At 51.8% G+C, this 18,979-nt stretch overlaps 1 protein-coding gene across 2 annotated transcripts in view; it reads left to right on the forward strand.

Moving 5' to 3' along the window:
- The window catches only part of ACSBG1 (acyl-CoA synthetase bubblegum family member 1), a 65,535-nt gene that overhangs the window by 21,236 nt on the left and 25,320 nt on the right, over positions 1-18,979 (forward strand). Inside the window, exons 1-2 of one of the 2 annotated variants that reach the window (XM_021940796.2) lie at positions 3,777-5,228; positions 6,245-6,345. Coding sequence is in view for 1 of the 2 variants with exons in the window: in XM_003901263.5 (XP_003901312.3) it covers positions 6,245-6,345 (101 nt within the window). In the remaining variant the exon portion in view is untranslated. Of the gene's footprint in view, positions 1-3,776; positions 5,229-6,244; positions 6,346-18,979 lie in introns of those variants that run through there. The other variant, XM_003901263.5, reaches the window with a different exon arrangement.

Genomic DNA, 18,979 nt, shown 5'->3' on the forward strand with positions numbered 1-18,979 from the left:
TTGGGAGTTGTAGCTTGCAGGTAATAATTAAAGATGAGGGAGTATGTGAGCTCCGTAAGGGGGAAAGGGGGCTGAGAGGTGGGCAGATCACCAGGGACAGCCCCCAGGAAACTCCAGGAAGCAGGAAGGTGCTGGTGGGGGCTGGCTGCTGCCACAGACTGGCTAGTCCCTATAGTGAAGGAGGAGGTGGAGGGTGAAGGGGGTATTAGAAGGCACAGGGCAAGATGCAGGGATATTTGTAACCATGGAATAGGGGCTCTCCAGAGGGAATGGGGGGAGCTGGGGTGGTTAGCTGAGTTTTATGACATGCACATACTGGGTAAACCTTGTGTACATAGCATCTTGGCTTCAGAGCTGGCCATGGAGACCCCTGTTCACAATGCTGGCTCTGCCTTTTGCTGCCTGGGCAACACTGAGCAAGTTTAGTGTTCTGTCACCTCTTTTGGAAAATGTGACTATTAATAAAACCTACATTGCAGGGCCATGGAGAGAATGGGAGAAGCCAACCCAAGGCACTCAGCATAGTACATGTGCTTAGTAAAGAAAAGTAAAGAACCAAACCAAACAAAAAGACGCACTTCTCGCCCAGCCCTGGGGGACCCAGTGGCAGGAGCCATGTCTCCCAAGGCTCTGCCAAGGATGGCCGCCAAAAAACTGTGTCTCTTGCCTGCAATGGCAGGTCCTTCTCCTGCCTCCCGCCCTTCTTTTGTAAGAGCCACACAGGTGGGCAGCTGGGTCCCTTGCCATGTAGGTCAGAGGTATCTGGGGCCACACCTCGACTGCAGCCCTAAGGCAGGCTGGGGCGGGTCCCCACTCATGCCCAACCCCACTGCCTCATCACCCGGAACCTGGGGCACCCACAGCCTCTGGCTCCCATACTCAGCATGCTTTAGCTGAGGGAGCAGAAGGGATGCTGAGCCCTGTGCCTGCCAGGTGCAAGAAGGAGGAAGGTGAGCACCCTGGGGCAGCCAGACCCCCAGGCACACCCTCTACCGTGAGTCCTCTATGGGGGTCCTCAGGCTGGGAATTGGGAATTAGGAGAGAGCTGCCAGAGGCCCGATCTTTGAGGTGAGGCAGTCCATGCAGACTAAAGAGAAGCAGGCGACGCGGAGTCCGCCACACAGGGTGATGGGGAAGCCAGCGTGAATCGCCATTGCAGACTATATTGTTGCTATTGGGAGCACCAGGCTGTTCACAGGCCTGTGTGACTAGCACTATGGGGTTTGGAGGAGGCGTTGTTCTTCTCCCTGTTTGGGGTTGTTAGGATATGGGGAACTAGTTAGGCAACACCTGCCATGGAGAACATTCTCCAGCCATTGGGGAGTCAGTTCTGCTTTGCCCACCGAGCAGAGAGAGGTGAGAACTACCAGAAGTGACAGGAAGGCTGGTGAATGGTAGCCAGAAGCCTCTGCAAAGCAGGAGTCCTGGAGATTTTAGCTATTTGTTAATTAGTTGGCCATGGGGAATGGAGACCACATCCCCAAGGCAGCCACCTGCTATAAGGTTTTCTCCTTTGAATCTGAAAGTGTGGGCTTACGAGGCCAGGCTGTAAATTACAGCCAGGTGTCCCACCCCAGGAGCAGATGAGTCATGGCCAGGAAAGAGGGCAGCTGTCCCCTCGCCTAGCCAGGCTGCCAGCAGTGACTCACGCTGTATCTCTGTTGCAGGGCGGTCCGGTGGAGCTGGGCCTCTCTGGGGCTGCTGTGGCTCTCCCGGGGGGACTCCGTGACACGTTCTCTGAGGTTCTGGCTCTCTCCTGGGCGAGCTCACAGATTGCAGCCACCCCCCAGGCACCATGCCAGAGGTGTTCCTGCTCAGGTCTGCCAGCTCCATTATGAGGACCGTGTAAGGAACAAGGAGCCCACCTTCCCCCGCCTCCCGGCCCCCAGCCAGTCTCCCAGCGAAAGTAGTTGGCACGGAACCTGGCCCCCCAGACTTGGGTTTAGGGTTTTTTCATTCTGTCGGTCACCCTCTCAATCTTGCCAGGTTATCTTTTTCTTCTTGTGCCCCCAAAGGTCCATGAAAGCTCATGAGTAATAATGATGAGAGCTGACTACGTACTAAGCACTTCTTATATATCACCTTCTTGCAATAGCCACAGGATATGGGCAGAAAACCGAGGGCCAGAGAGGATCTGTGACTCGGCCACACAGCTAGTAAAGTGAGTTGTGCCCGAGTAGGCAGACAGACTGGTGAACTTTGATGCTATCCTGTTTCAAGAAAGCATTCATTGAGCACCTACTTCATACACAACAGTGGCCTGGCTGCTAAGGGCTGAGCGAGAAGAAAGGGCAACAGAAATAAATAGGAAACGGATCCTCATCCATGAAGTGTTCACATGGGAAATGAGGGCCCTCCTCAATTTATGTGTCTCACAAATAGCGACAACTTGAGAAGGTTTAGGTCCAACCAATATGTGCTGAGCTCCAACAGTGAGTACTCATGGCCAGAGGACAGAGCTGAATCAGAAGTGGCCCCAGCTCTCAAGCCGTGTGTGACCGTCGAAACCCAAACCTGAGTGTCCAAGGTCCATAGGGGTGAGAGGGTGTTGGGGAAATCTCGGAGGGCTTCCTGGAAGAGGAGCTGAAGGAGGCTTGGAAGGCTCTGTGCGCAAATGGTTCCCATCCGCTCCTCTGGCAAGGTAGGAGTAAGGAGACACCAATCCACCAAGAGATGGTTAAGAGAAAGGCACGTGCAGACGCTTCCAGGCTCTTCTGCCCCCGACACACATCTTACATCATATTTGCTCAAACACGCCCTTTGTTTTCTTGTTCCCATGCTGCTGGGTAGGTGCTCATAAAGCGTTTTTGTTTTCTGTGAAAGAAAGGAGAGCAAGGCAATGAGCTTAAAGTGTGCTTATGTGAGCTGAGGTCAGAGAATGAATCCTTGTTCTCATCCGGGTGAAAGAGGGCCACCCTTGTAGGCTCTTCTTCCTCTTGGAAATTCAAAATGCAAACAGAAGCCAGTCAGCCTCCTCAGGCCATTCTCCCACCATTATTGTCATTCAATCATGTTAGGTGACTTTTGCCAACCTCTGGAGTACCGCCTTCCAGAAGGAGCATAATTTTCCAGAATGACAGGAATAATATGTTAATCACCTTCGGCATGCTTATGATGATCATGATGACAGTAATATCAACTCACCTGTAGAATCATTTATGGCCACCTGTCGTTCCTGGAATAGCAGCAAGAATTAGGAGTAGGGCCCAAAATGTTTTTGAGGAGTCAAGATAGAGTAGGGGCAGATCCCCAAACCTCAGCTTCTTTTCTTCAAGGAAAACGTGATAGGTTCCATTGTGGAACATGTCCCCCGATATAACCTACAGTTCTAACGAGCTTGGCTGTTTTCTATTCTGCTACAAAAAGAAATGGCAATGTAGGAGTGAGATGAATTGCTAGAAGCCAGCATACTGAAAGTAGCAAGAAGTGACTGCTAGTCACAGAGGAGAGGATGAAAAACTAAAAAATGGCCGAGCATGGTGGCTCGCGCCTGTAATCCCAGTATTTTAGGAAGCCAAGGCGGGAGGATTGCTTGAGCCCAGGAGTTGGAGACCAGCCTTGGCAACATAACAAGACCCTGTCTCTACAAAAAATACAAAAATTAGCCAGGTTTGGTGGTGCGGGCCTGTAGTCCCAGCTACTCAGGAAGCTGAGATGAGAGGACTGCTTGAGCCTAGGAGTTTGAGGTTGCAGTGAGTGGTGACTGTGCCCCTGCACTCCAGCCTGGGCAACAGAGCAAGACCCTGTCTGCAAAATATAAATAAATACATACATACAAAACAAAAACTGAAAGACGACCATTACCAACAACAACGAGGGTGAGACAGCAGTCACAATGAGGAGAGGCAGATGGCCTGAGCAGTTTCACTTGTTTCTGTGTGGCAGGTCAGGTCAGGAAAGCCTGTTACTGGTTATAACCCTGAGTGAGCAGGAAGTTACTGGAGGTTTAGCATATTCTATTGTGGATGACATCTCCTCAAAGGGACTACCTCTCAAGGCCCCCATTAAGGAAAAGATCAGGCTTAATTCATTTGGAAAATTAGGTTTTGACATTCTCTTAATCATGCGCCCCAAATTCTGCAAGCATAGGGCATAGAGAGTTGAATCAGTGCCTTGGACCAGCCACAGGGATAAGCAAGATGTTCTTGTTAAACTGATACTGGCAGAGGGCCAGGGTCCACCCTCTCATTGACCATGGCTGCTGGACAAGATCAGTGTCTGAGCAACAAGAAATTTGACACTGCACTGGGTGCTGGACCTCCAGGAAAAGGCACCCACTCGCAGCAAGAAGGTGCTGCCAACAGCCTCAACCTCCCTATAAACAGAAGGTTCTAATCACAATAAGTCCGCTTGACCCTTGACTTCCTTCGGTGGCTGTCTTTTCATTTAGTCTTTGTGTAGCTATTTTAAAATCAGAACCAGTTTACACTAATTTTCTGTGGGGAGAGAAGTGCTGCTCATACCTTTTGATTAGGAGGATTTAAAAACAGGTTTGTTTGTGAGGAAGCAGTTCAGATGGTGGGACATTACAGCCAAGGACAGCCTCCTGCCTGGCTAATGTGGAGGTGGCTGCCCAGCTGGTGATCTCAGAGGCTAATTAGAGCTGCTAACTCTAACCTGGGGTGCTGTCCACCGTCTTCTGAGGACACAGGCCGAGATGGGGCAGGGACATCAACCAAGTTCACAGTCTTCCCCAGATGATCACAGTGTGGGCCCCTGAGCCTAGCAGTGTACGTGTCCCTCGTTTGCCTGAACCCAGAGCTCAGGGGCCGTTTGGTAACATTGCAGCCCAAAGTGGAGGCAGCTTCTATCTGGCTATCCCAGAGAGCTGTAACCAAGGATCCAAAGTCAGGAGGACGAGTTCTGCAGCATTCAGGCGCCTCTGTCTGCCCAGCACAGGAGACCTCGCCCCGGAAGCACGCGTTGCCATCTCTTCAGTTTTTCCACAACCTCCCTGGAGCGGGTCGCCATAGCAATGGAAGGGCTGCTCCAGCCCTGTGGCCCAGGCCTTGCTCACAAATATCCCAAGAGCGGCGCCACCTCGGTTCCCCAATCATCCCCCTTCTCCCCATTCCCCTCCCTTCCTAACCTTCTGATATCTTTCACTTTAAAACCTATCTCAGGTTCTTAAACAGACTGCTGCCAGGTGGGCCTGGGTGTGTTCACAAACTTAGTTTTGTTCGGAACCTGCAGTGCCGACAAGGAGTAAGGCTGAATGTGAGAAGCAGGTAATTGGCCCAGCTTCCTGGGAACTGGGCAGGTACGGGGCTGGCCCCACCCTGACTGACAGACAGACAGGACTCCCTGGAGCCAGGGTCCTTCCCTCAGGGACACCATGACCAGCTGCACAGGTTGCATGCTGCACAACTCCAGTGGATTCTGTTTACATATTTGTTGACTGTGAAATATGTCTCTGGAGTTGTGTAATCTTGCTGCAGTCCTGAAGTGTGTACTGAAATCCATCTGCTCAGCCATGTAGGAGGTTGAGGTCTGGCCAGGTGAGCCCTGAGGAAAAATGATGCTGAAGGGGCAGTCAGGCTGAAATGCTAATGAAAGCCCAGAAACCCATGAAACTCGGGCTGGCCAGAAGGTTAGACCCTTTAGCCAGGGTCACTGAGCCTGGGAGGCAAAGGGGATCTGGGTCAGGGGTGAAGGTACAAATCCCTGGGCCTCAGGTCTCCCTGGACCTGTTCCTGTCTTCTCCATGGAAGAGGGGAGGCCCTCACTGGGGGCCGGAATAGGGACCCCTGAGAGCACTATGAGCACCTGCAGCCCCACTTAGAGTTTCTGGGCATGGGTGGGGACTGGTGGGTCCAGGGAGTGACAGGTGGGGGCAGCCCCACCCCAAAAGTCTGCCCTCTCCAGGAGTGGTGTTCAGAATCCTCCAGTGCAGACCTCAGCCCCTTCCTCAACCAGATGGGGGCGCTGAGACCCCGAGAGAGGCATGAACTTGCCCAGGGTCACACCAGGAAGTAGAGCACAGAAGGCCTTGAATTCCCTTTCTCCCGAGCCCTCAGAGCCTACAGGGAGGCTGGGTGGGGGAAGGGTTAGCCCCTACAACCACTGAGGTCTTGTCCCTTGACCTACTGGGGTCTCCTCTGTGGATGGCCCCAGCATTTGTGGGAGACAGAGGTGCCAGTGTCCCCCTGGGTGTGCTGAGATGTGTGCCAGGCTAGAGTCCCTGAGCCCAGGCCAGTCCCCCACGTTCTAATGAATGTTTTTCCTGGTCCCCTCACCACCCCAGCTCACTGACTGACAGGCAGCCACTCTCCGAAGAGTCCCTGAACCATGCTCTCAAGCTCTCAGTGCCAGAGAAGGTGAATAATGCCCAGTGGGATGCTCCAGGTAAGCCAGCTGGGGGTTGCCGGGAGGGGCAGGGCGGGAAACTGCACTGTGCTGGGTCTGTTGGAGGGGTGGGTGGTGTGGGGGACCACCACACAGAACCGCGGGAAGGGGCAGCTGGGGATCTTACTGGTCTCCACGCTCCCAGGGACTCCACCAAGCCCCTTCCTTCATGGCCACCATCAGGGCCAGGTGTGATGGAAAGGAAAGGGGACGGGGGGAGATTTCTTCTTCAAGAAAGTTGGGAAGAAGAGAGGCCAGAGATAGAGACGGGTAGGACATCATCTGGGGCCAGGCCTTGGGAACTTGGATCTCTAGCACAGGGTTGCTGAGGGACAGGAGAAAGCCCAGATAAGCAATGCCTTGGGATTTTTGGCCTGGTTAACTGGGGCAAGGGGCAGGCAGACAGGTGCAGACTAGAAAGGTTTGTTTTGGAGGCTTGAAACATTACATATTATTTTCTTGATCTTCACCATCAAATAATGGTGCCTTCAGGAAGGCAGAGTTATTTACTCTGACTCTGAAGAGTCATCAAAATGATAACAATAATATAGCTTTTGTGCACTTTTATTGGCTGCACAACAACATTGTAACAACAACAGAAATTTAAAACAAAAAGAAAACAATAGGTACCCAGCACAGAGGGTCAGTGCCGCCAGGTCAGCTGCCCCTCTCCCAGGCCGAGTGTCTTGGGTGGCTTTGGCAGGGATCTGGCCTGAACTGTAGGGGTGGGTGTTTCCTCTCATGCCCCCCACCCTCGCCTCAGAGATAAAGGAGAAGGGACTGGGCCAAGAAGAGGATCAACTGGTTTCTGAGAATGGTTTGAAAGACACTGGGGAGAGGCCAGGAACAGGGCCAGCTGGGTCCAGGGAGCCTCCCACGCTCATCCTCCCAGGATTCCAAGGCATCTCGCTGACTTGCTGAGCCACGTGGAGCAGGTCCCACCAGCTCGCTTAGGCTCAGACACCCCAGACTTTATAATCCCTTCTCTGGGGTGCTCAAAGAGCAGGTGTTGGCACCAGGGGCCTGGGCCACAGAAAAACCCTGGGGCTCAGCAAGTCCTGAGCATGAGTGATGGCACTGGCATTCCTGCAATTCAAGGGGCAGGAAGAGAGCCAGCGTGGGGGAGGCTCCGTGTCCCTTGGAGCCCCAGAAAAGCATCTGGCATCCCCAGGGAGAAACACACAATCCCCAGCCCTGTGGGCCTCAATGCCTTCATCTGAATGGCTGTCGTCTGGCAGCCTTGCAGCAGCAGACACGCAGCATGGGCAGGTTTTAAACAAGCAGGGGAGGGAGTCCCAGAGAGGGTGCCTTCAGACAGGGCTGGAGTAGAGGCATCTGAGCAGCCAGAGGCCAGATGGGGGGCAGGGAGAAGGCCCTGAGTTTAATGGCGAGGCAGGGCCTGGGTGGGCAACTGCAGGCGAGGCGACAAGGCCATCACGATCTAGTGTATCAGGAATTTGGGAAGCTGACAGGGACGGCCAAGGTAGACATGCCCCAGGATCCTCCATCCTGTGTGCTGGGCTGTGAGGGAGACTGAGATGGACAATCTTCTTTCCTGCCCTCAAAGAACCGCCAGTCTGAGGGCAGACAGGTCCTCTGTAAAGGGCAGGGACAGGCTGAGGAAGGAGGGCTGCTCTCTGGGAGCTGTGGGGGCAAAGTGGGCCTCCTGCATTAGAAGGACCTCCAGCTGTCCTCAGAACCGCAAGCTCCCTCTAGGCCTAGAGGTCTGGACTGAGTGCTCTGCCTTTGGGAGTTCAGCTTCCAGGGCTGGTGACAAGGAGAAAGGGGCGGTTTGGGAGGGGCTAAGAAGGAACCATGGTTGTCAGCAGGCCCCCAGAGCGGAGGCCACCGAGGGATCCCAGGTGCTTCCCAGGGCAGTGCTGAGCAGGCATCATGGGCTCCCACAGACCTGGCTCGGGGGCCATGCTCTGCCCAGCACCCTCTCCTGCAGCCCTGGTGTCCTTGGGGGTGGAGGAGGAGCCTTTGCGCTAGAGTGTGGATGAGTTCCAGTTTCTCATGGATGGAGTGTCCACCGCGTGCCAGGCCTGGAGCGGAGCTTGGACTCTTTCTCATTGACTCCCCAGAAGCTTGGGAGCCCTGGGCTCTAGTCTCTGTGCAAGAAGGGGGATTGGGCACAGATTGGGAGGGGTCTTGAAGCTGCCCTTTCACAAAGCACTTTTGATAAGATTGAGAAAAGGCAACTATCCCTATCAAAGACTGTTGGGGAGGAGGGATTCGTGGGATTAGGAGAGCTGAAAGTCCTCCTTCCCCACACAGTTGTGCCCTGAATAAGAGCCAAGTCCTGTGCTAAGAGACTTTCTTGTATTCTTTCATTTTATCTTCATATCAGCAGCAGGGAAAGCATATGTATCATTCCCATTTGGTAGAGGAAATGGAGCTCAGAGAGGGTTAGTGATTTTCTCAGAGTCTTACAACCGGTAAGAGGCGGAACTCTTAACTGGCCACACTGCCTCTTTGGGACCTAGATGGCATCACACAGTCTGGTCTTCCAGGTCTGGCCCTCCCAGGTCTGGCCAGCCCCTGCCTCCCTTCCATCTAACTGCAGCCCCTGGCAGCCCCTCTGGGGAGCTCTTGGAGTCTTGTACACAGGAATCAGGGTTCACTCTGGAGCCCTCGGAGGCTCCCAGATCTCTTTGAGCTCCCAAAAAGTTTGAAGTCCTGAGCTCTGGTCCCCAGGCTGTGCTCTGAGCTGCCCTGATGGCTGTACTCACAGGGAGCAGCTGCACAAAGTCCGGCCACAGAGACACTGGAATCTGACCTTCACACAAAGGCAGCCTTGTGCTGGGCCCTGGAGGCACATTACTTTTTACTTGCTAGGCCTCTCTATATTAAGCATGAAGCCCAGCTGGAGAAGGGCAGCATCAAGACCAAAGAGAGGGAAGGGCACCCGGGGTGAGCAGTTGCTGGGGATGAAACTACTGGAGGTGCTGGCCAGGGCTGGCTCCCCACCTGCTTTCTCCCTAGGAAACTCCCACACACACTAAGGAGATTTTGAGATTGGGAAGCTAGGTGCTCAGCCCCACTTGTCTCCAGTCCAGTGAAGCCCTTTGTGGGTCAAGGGATTTGCTGGACCTCCCTCGGTTTGTCACTCCCACCCTTCTCAAACGTCGCAAGGGGTGGTGTTTCAGGCTGGAGCTATGAGCTGGGGAGCCGGAAAGAAGCCCGATACAACCCTTGTCCTCAAGAAGCTCACAGTTTGAGGCCGGGTAGCAGGAGGAGGCCGTTGGGATAGTGGAAGGCAGAGGACCTACCTGTCCCGGCAGCCTCTGGGTCCATCTTGGGTCCCTTACCCTGGTGGTCCAGGCCTGGACAAGTGGAATCCTAGAGGCAGGATTAAAAAGCTAAAATAATGACCATGGAGGAGCGTATAGAGAATATCTTGTCCACCCCAATTGTAATTCAGATGGGGAAACTGAGGCCCAGGGAGACCAGGGGTCTGCCCAGGGTTACTCTGCTGTGGTGGCCAGAACTCAGAGCTCTTGAGTCCCCGTCGAGAAGGCTGGGAGTGGCAGCTGCAGGGACCCTCTCCCCTCGGGCACAGAGGAACTGCCGAACAGCTGACAGACCCTTCTGTGATAGGTCTTGTCCTCATCTCTCTGCATGTCCTGGGGCCAATGTGGCCTCTTCCTCTTCTGTATCCCCAAGAGTGTCTTGCACTGGGCTGGCCCTCAGCTCAGGGTCCCGTGTTGGAGAGAGGGCCCCTCCTGGGGCTGGTCTCTGCCTGGCCTTTGGAGGAAGGCCTTTGGGGTCGGTGCCCTGCAGGACCATTCTCGGAGAGAGATCTGTTCGAGGTCTGAGATCCACCTCTTCCTCAGGACCAGTTATTCCTCCATCTGCACAATAAGCTACTTTTCTGCAGCCTTTCCCACAGACCACAGAAAACAGCCCCAGCCTCCTGCTCTCTGCTGTTGTGTTGTTCTCCTTCCCGGCTAATTGAGTGACTGCCTTTGCTCTTTAGACGCCTTTATTCCAGAACCCCAGAGAACACAGCTCCCTGCCTGCCCAGTGGCCCCCAGCATAAAGGGTGGATGGATAAGATACAAGCCAGGGTCAGGCCAAGACAAGTGGCAGAGGGAGGAAGGGGGAGAGGGAGAGGGAGGTGGCAGAGAGAGTACCAGCCTTGCCTGGGAAAGCCCACCCCCGGCTCTCAGCTGACTTGGCACTTGGTGGGCGGGCAGTGTGCTGGTGGTGCTGCCTTGGCAGCAGGCTGTGAGCTTTCTGGGGTCTCCACTGTGCTCTGGATCTAGTCATTGGTTGCCTTTTGGAGTCAGCTGCTGCTGGGATCTGGATGCCTTGCCGGGCAACAGAGACCTTGATTGTGTCCTGGCCTCATTCTTGGCTGATAGTGAAGCAGTGATCTTAGTTTGGGACAGAGCTGATAGTTGCACCCCTGTTGATGGGGCACAAAGGGGAGATGAGGACTATGTTAAGGACTGGCAATCATCCTGATTTCCTAAGTCCCTCCTACCCACAGGAAACCACCTTCAGAGAGGCAGGCTGAGAGGTGCCACAGCAGACCTGGGCCCACTCATATCCCTCCCTCATGCTTGGTTCTGAGCAGCCCAGCATGTGGCAGAGTCAGGGGACTGGGGCACACTCTCCACCCCCGCACCATCCAGGGAGAGTAGACTTTGGACTCCCAAGCTTCCATTCACTGAACAGCCTGCCAGCTACTGACACAAGGCAGCTGCCGGGACCAACTGAGGCCTAGTCCCAACTCTGCCCCTAACTCTGCCATGACCTTGGCCATCTCTGCCCAGTCTGGGACTCAGTTTTCTCATCTGTAAAAGGACCATCTACCTCTGATATGCTGCGTGTGGGAACTCCCTGCCCCAGCTTCCCAAGATGACCCACCTGGCTGAGGTCTCTGCCTGTATTCCTGATGCAGCTAGAAGCATCACATGCTTAATGTGATTTATTCTTTCAGCAAACACTTATTGCAAGGTCAGTGCTTGCATCAGAAGCTCAGAGTCTAGGTACAAAGGGGAGAGAGAGATGTCTTGAATACCTACAATGTGCTAAGCCTTTTAATAATAACACGTTAACACAGATCTTTTCAGTGTGGTCTATGCATTTCCGTATGCACATTTTTTGGTCCTCTTTTCACTCAATGTTATACTGTGAACATTTCCACATGTCATTAAATATTCTTTTAGTACTTTATTTTAATGACTGCATAGGAATCCATGATATGGCTCTACCATAATGAACCGAATAGGAGACCAGTCCCCTGTTGGACACTTGGGTTGTTTCCAATGGCTTTGCTAATAGACACGGAGCTGTACAGATATCCATCTCCACATTCTCGCTGTACATGTCTATGATTGCTTCCCTTGAGTAACTTCCGGAAAGTATGATTGCTAAGTGCAAGGATGTTTCTGTTTTAAACCTTTGGATATATATTGCCAGTTGTCCCCAAGAAAGTTGTACCAGTTCATGTTCTGCACTGCACTGCACCTTCCAGACAGTGGATATTGTCTATTTGCCTGATTGTATCTTTGTTGCTTCAGGTTCTTTCCTTTTAGGAGAAACCCAGGGAGAGAGGGAGGTTAGGAGATGAGTTCAGATGGCTTCAGGAGATGTGGGTTATTGTGAGGAAAGGCAGGGAGGAAAAGAAGCTTAGAAAGAGGCTAGGAGGAGATCGGGAATGGTGGCTCACGCCTGTAATCCCACCACTTTGGGAGGCCGAGGTGGGCAGATCATGAGGTCAGGAGATCAAGACCAGCCTGGCCAACATGGTGATACCCTGTCTCTACTAAAATACAAAAAATTAGCTGGGCATGGTGGTGCACGCCTGTAGTCCCAGCTACTCGGGAGGCTGAGGCAGGGGAATCGCTTAAACCCAGGAGGCAGGGGTTGCAGTGAACCAAGATCGTGCCACAGCACTCCAACCTGGCGACAGAGCAAGACTCTGTCTCAAAAAAAAAAAAAAAATAGTAATAATAATAGGAAAGAAAATAAAAGAAAAAAGAAAGAGGTAGCAGGGAATGGGAAGAATGGACCTTCCAGGCTCCCTGCTCAGGTGACAACCAGCATTGTTGCAATTCAGCTCCTCCCTGCCTTGCTGCCACCACCTGCTTCTGTGCACTGCACTCACTATGCTGTGACTTCCACCACCCCATTATCTCAGCTTGGCTATCCTGATCTCTGCAAGTCACTTCCAAACTCTGCAACAGAGAGGCTCTAATCGTCTGTCACCACCTACAGGGAGCACTCCCACTGAGCAGTGCTCCTGCAGGCAACCTTACATGCCTCTGGCCAGGGCTTGCAGCTCCAGCCTCATGCATGTGGTCAGGGTCGCAGGGCCAGTGTCCAAGGCTCAACAGCTGTGGGCAACCCTTTCTGATTGTTCTGTCCTGCATTTGGCACACCTTGCCAGTAGCTAAAACCCAGGCCCAGCCCTTCTAAGTCATTGTCCAGAGACTTCTCCTTCTTCTATAGAGAGGGATATTGGCAGAGGACACAGTGTGAGCAGAGCCCACAAGTGGGAACACATGGACGTGAGAAGATGGGGGAGGATTGTGCAGCCCAGGGTAGGAGACGCATCTGTCTTCCCTTCTTTCAGCTCTCAAGGGCGGGAGTGAGCTTGGCAGCTGGCACCCAAGGCTGAGGCCACTGAACTGTAGTGGGCCCAGGTCAGAAGGACACTGAGCAGGGCAGGCCCTACCTAGGTCTCTCAGAGGTGCAGGATGGGAAAGCAGGCTGGTGTGTCCCGCCGGAGGAGATACCTGCTCTGTGAGCCTGTCTCTGTGCTTAAGCACAACGTGTCCTGCCTCCTCATTGGCCACCCTGGGTGGCAAGGGTGAGGTGGGGGAGAGATGAAGGCCTGGATCCTCCAGACATAGTCCCTGGGTCTCCAGCCCTCCTGGGACTAGGGTTGGGCAGAGGTCAGCTCGTTCTTCCCAAAGAAGAGGGCCCTGGCCTCTGCTCGGGGCCAGGTTGCTGCTGGTAGCCAGGACTCAGAGAGGAGGGAACCTGACTTCCAGAGCTCCAAGCTGGTGGAAAAGGCAGCCCCGACCATGACCCCATCCTCCATTAGGCTCAAGGATGGAAGTCTTTAGTGAGGAGGCAACACATAGTCCTTGAAGGGCGGTAAAGTATGGATGTGTGATGGAGGGAAGGGTATTGCAGGCAGAGTCACAGCACGGGCAAAGACACAGAGGCGGGAAACCAAAGGGAACTGGGAGCAGTTCAGGTTGGCTCTAAGGAAAGGTGTGTGTTGAGGCTGGGAAAGGTAAGCGAGCCCCTTGGGGAGGGCCTGCCTTAGAAGCCATGGTATAGACATCTCCCTGTGGTCAATGAGAGCTGCTGGGGGCTTTTGAGGAGGTCAGACCTGGGTTTAGCAAGGTCACTCTGGGAGCCTCAGGAAGGTGGGAAAAGGCTGGTGGCTGGAGGTCATGGCTGCCCAAGATCACCCAGCCTGAGTCTGGCACAGGACTCGGCGGGAGACATGATAGTCCTTTCCCAGAGGAAATGGGAGATGTGGTGCCGGGGTCTTCCTTGAAGTTCACCATGAGAGGCAGCACCCCCATGGGAACAGAGCAGACTTGGGTATGGAACTGTGGGGGTTCGGATGCCAGCTCTGCCACTCAACTCTTTTGGGAGATGACAGTGGTGATGGTCAAAGAATGACATGGCACATGGCAGGGGCTCAGTAAGCAGTAAGCAAGAGATGATGGGGGCCTCAGTGAGGCCAGGGGCAGCCCTTTTCCCACCAGGATCTCCTCTTCCAGTTGGTCTAGGGGCTCAGACAGGCCCTGCTGGCTCAGCTGAGCTTGTGTAGAGAAAGGGCTGGGTCACGCAGCTGGCTAGGAGGCCTTGTCACCCTTCCCAAGAGTGACAAGGGGTCCTCCAGGGCCAGGGCTCTTGTCCCTGTCAGGAAACAGCTGGGCTAATAGGAGACTGACCTTGCAGATCTATGAACCTTCCTTCCCTTCCCATGCCTCATTCCCCCCTTCCAAGAAGGATGTGAGATGACCTGACACAAAAGCACAGGCTCCACGGAAGAAGAAACAGGAAAAAGACAGAACCATGTAGCTGATGAGAGAGGAGAAATCAGGTGAAGAAATCTGTCCAAAATGTCCATCAAGATTTTAAACACTCTTTTCCCTTGATCCGATAAACCTCCTTCTAATAATCTAAACGTAAAAGGAGGGCTGGAGGCTGGATATCACTTGAGCATCCTTCAGTGGAGAGTGGCAGAATCAATTATGATAGGGCCCAACCGTGCAGTACGACACAGCCACACAGCATGCACACAATGGGGCAGGCATGCTAATATCACCAACATTAAAGATGGATGATTTGGCTAATGGCTAGGTTTGATTTGAGTCATATGATTTAAAACATACATTTGACTGGATGCAGTGACTCACACCTATAATCCCAACACTTTGGGAGGCCAAGGTAGGAAGATTGCTTGAGACTAGGAGTTCAAGACCAGCCTGGGCAACATAGCAAGACCTCGTCTCTACTAAAATTAAAAAAAAAAAAAAAAAAATAGCTGGGAATGGTGGCATGCCCCTATGGTCCCAGTTACTTAGGAGGCTAAGGTGGCAGGATCATTTGAGCCCAGGAATTGGGAGCTCCAGTGACCTGTGATCACGCCTCTGCATTCCAGCTTGGGCAACAGAGCAAGACTTTGTCTCAAAAAAAATTAAATTAAAATTATTAAATTTATTTAAAACACACCCAGATTTCTGGTAACTTTTGGTCTCCATTCCTACTGGGTACCAAATCCTAGAGTTGAGGAGCGGCCACCCCATTTGGATGAAGTATGAATTCTTCCACCTCCACAGTCTCCTTTGGATGACAACCACTCCTTGCTGCCTCCTTGATACTGAGGCTGCAGTCGGTACGATTATCATTGCCCTTGCACTGCAGCTTTTCTTTCTTTTTAAAAAACTTTACTTTTTAAATTGACAAACATTGTACACATTTATTGTGTACAATATGTTGTTTTAAAATATGTATACATTGTGGAATGGCTAAATCGATCTAATTAGAATACACATTACTTTACATACTTCACACACCTGGCTAAATTTTTGTAGAGATAGGGTCTACTTTTTGTAGAGATAAGGTCTCTCTTTTGTTCAGGCTGTCTGGAACTTTTGGCCTCAAGCAATCCCCTTGCCTTGGCCTCCCAAAGTGCTATGATTACAAGCGTGAGCCACTGCACTTGGCCTGTAGTTTTTCTTATAATGCAAAAATATGGTCAGGCACAGTGGCTTATGCCTGTAATCCTAGCACTTTGGGAGGCCAAGGCTGGAGGATCGTTTGAACTCGGGAGTTTGATACCAGCCTGGGCAACATGGCTAACCCCTCCGTCTCTACCAAAAATACAAAAAATTAGCTGGGCTTAGTGCTGCACACCTATGGTCTCAGCTACTCAGGAGGCTGAGATTGGAGGATCTTTTGAGCCCTGGGTGACAGAGTGAGACTCTGTCCCCTGCCGACCCTGGCAAAAAAAAAAAAGAAAAGAAAAGAAAAGAAAAATATTGCACTGTTCCATGTCTCTATCAAAAGCAGAGAAACAAAAGGTGGACTCCAAGGTCCAGGTGTCTCAAGGAAAGTAAGAGTGAGCTCATTTCTTCCTGGAAAAGAAGACTGCCTCTGGTTTCACTTGCAAATCCTGGGGCACTTCATTCATTTATTATGTATTACAATACATTATTTACTATGATGCTGATACACTACCCACCTGGTCCCAGGAGCATTTTGGGTTTGCTACAGGTGATTAATACATTAATAACATGACCTCCCCCCCTGCCACCTTATTTTTCATAAAAAGCAATTGCAACAACAAAATAAAACCTAAGTCCTTGCATGTGTATTTGTAGAAAGAGGTCCTATCACTTTTTCTGTCATAGACTGCTAAATTGTTTTGTATTTCTTGGAACAACTATGCACATTTTTGTCATTAAAAAGAGATTATAGGCCAGGCACGGTGGTTCATGCCTGTAATACCAGCACTTTGGGGGGCCGAGGCAGGCAGATCACCTGAGGTCAGGAGTTCAAGACCAGCCTGGCCAACATGGCAAAACCCCATCTCTACTAAAAATACAAAAATTAGCCAGGCATGGTGGCACACGCCTGTAATCCCAGCTACTCAGAAGGCTGAGGTGGGAGAGTCACTTGAACCCAGGAGGCAGAGGTTGCAGTGAGCCAAGATCGTGCCACTGCATTCTAGCCCGGGCGACAGAGTGAGACTTTGTCTCAAAAACAAAAAAAGAGATTATAGTGGCTGGGCATGGCGGCTCACGCCTGTCATCCCAGCACTTTGGGAGGCCAAGGCAGGCTGATCACTTGAGGCCAGGAGTTCGAGACCAGCCTGGCCAACACAGTGAAACCCTGTCTCCACCAAAAAATACAAAAAATTTAGCCAGGCATGGTGGTACATGACTGTAGTCCCAGCTACTCGGGAGGCTGAGACAGGAGAATTGCTTGAAACCAGGAGGTGGAGGTTGCAGTGAGCCGAGAGCACCACTGTACTCCAGGCTGGTCAATATAGTGAGTGAGACTCCATGCAAAAAAAAAAAAAAAAGGAAAGAAAGAAAGAAAAAAGAGAGAGATTATAAATGCTCAAGTTAAAACGTTTGGCTAGGAGATCCCAAGACTCACCTCTGCTCTTCTTGGCAACCTGGGTGAACAGGTGAATACAGAGGAGCGTGAGCTTCTAGAGTGAAAGTCGCCTTTTCTCTGGTCCAGGCCTAGGAGGAATCTGCGCCAGGGGAGGGAAGAGAAGTAATAACCACTGAGCGGCAACTGGATGCCAGGCCCTGGGCATGCTCTGAGGGCCATTGCACAGGACCCTTGCACCACTTTGTGGGGGGGTCAACATTCTCTCTCTCTATTTTTTTTTGACAGAGTCTTGCTCTATCACCCAGGCTGGAGGGCAGCGGTGTGATCTCAGCTCACTGCAACCTCCACCTCCCAGGTTCAAGCAATTCTCATGCCTCAACTTCCCAAGTAGCTGGGATTACAGGTGTGCACCACCATGACCAGCAAATTTTTGTATTTTTAGTAGAGACAGGGTTTCACCATGTTGCTCAGGCTGGTCTTTAACTCCTGGCCTCAAGCGATCTGCCCGCTTCGGCCTCCCAAAGTGCTAGGATTATAGGCATGAGCCAACATGCCTGGCCCTCTGTGTTTTTCTTAAGTAGTTTTATTGAGCTATAACTTATATGCCATGAAATTTACCCATTTTAAGTGCACAATTTGATTATTTTTAGCAAGTTTACGGAGTTGCAAAACATCCCCACAATCCAATGTTGGGACATTGTCATCACCCCAAAAAGATCTCCTGTGCTTATTCCATGGTCACTCCCCACTCCCACCTCTAGCCTGGGGCAACCACTAATCTGCTACTATCTTTTCTGCCTTTCCTTTTTCTTACCTGGCTTCTTTCATTGAACATGTTTTTGAGTTTCATCCATGTTGTAGCCTCTATCCGTACTTTATTCCTTTTTATCTATTTTTAATTTATTATTTAATTTGATTTTTTTTTTTTTTTGAGTCAGAGTCTCACTCTGTGGCCCAGGCTGGAGTACAGTGGTGCAATCATGGCTCACTGCAGCCTTGACCTCCCACACTCAAACGATCCTCCCACCTCAGCCTCCCAAGTAGCTGGGAATACAGGCACACACCACCATGCCCTGCTAATTTTTTTTTATTTTTTGAAGAGATGGGGTCTCACTATGTTGCCCTGGCTGGTCTTGAACTCCTGGGTTCAAGTGATCCGCCCGCCTTGGTGTCCTCATGTGTTTACAGGTGTGAGCCACTGCCCCAGGCCACTTTGGTCCTTTTCAGAGCTGAATAGCATGCTACTCTCTGACCACATTTTGTTTTTCACTTACAAGTCAGTGGACGTTTGGATTGTTTCAATTTTTTGACTCATAAACAATGCTGTGAAGAACATCCGTGTGTAAGTCTTCATGGGGGACATGTGTTTTTATTTCTCTTGGGTAGATACCTAAGAGTGCAGTTGCTGGATCGTGCTGTAGTTTTATGTTTAACTCTTTAAGAAACTGCTAACCTGTTTTCCTACATGGCTGTACCATCTCATTCCCACCAGCACTGTATGAGGGCTTCTGTGTCCCCATGTCCTCGCCAACCCCTCACATTTGCAGGTGATGAAGATGTGGCTGAGAGAACGGTTTGTTAGGTCAAACAGCACACAGAGGCAGAATTAAGGTTTTTGAACCCAGGTGTACCTGACTTTCTGGTCTGGGCATGGACTTTAGCAAAATGCAACAGTTAGAGGCTCTGAAGAGGCAGATCAGCAGGGTCCACCAGGCTGGCATCCCGGGATATGGGGCAAGGCTTGGAGAGGGCTGAGGAGTGATTGGACAGGGCTCAGTAGCCCTTGACTCACGCCACTACCTGAGGGCTCGGGGCTCCCGCATGGCCAGTGGCAGAGGCGTTCACCCCAGGAGGTCTTGGCCTCTGCCATACATAAGATGTTCTCTCTGGCACCCTCCCCTGCCCCGCCTGCATTTCCTGCAGGCTGCCATGTATCCCGTTTGGGTCTGGATATGTCCTTGTCATCCCCACTTCTGGCGCTCCACAGAAGGAGGAATGGGCTTTCCTGTCCCAGCCCCCAGATCTTTAC

The sequence above is a fragment of the Papio anubis genome, chromosome 7 (genome assembly GCF_008728515.1).
Source record: "Papio anubis isolate 15944 chromosome 7, Panubis1.0, whole genome shotgun sequence".
In the NCBI taxonomy this organism is placed as follows: domain Eukaryota; kingdom Metazoa; phylum Chordata; class Mammalia; order Primates; family Cercopithecidae; genus Papio; species Papio anubis.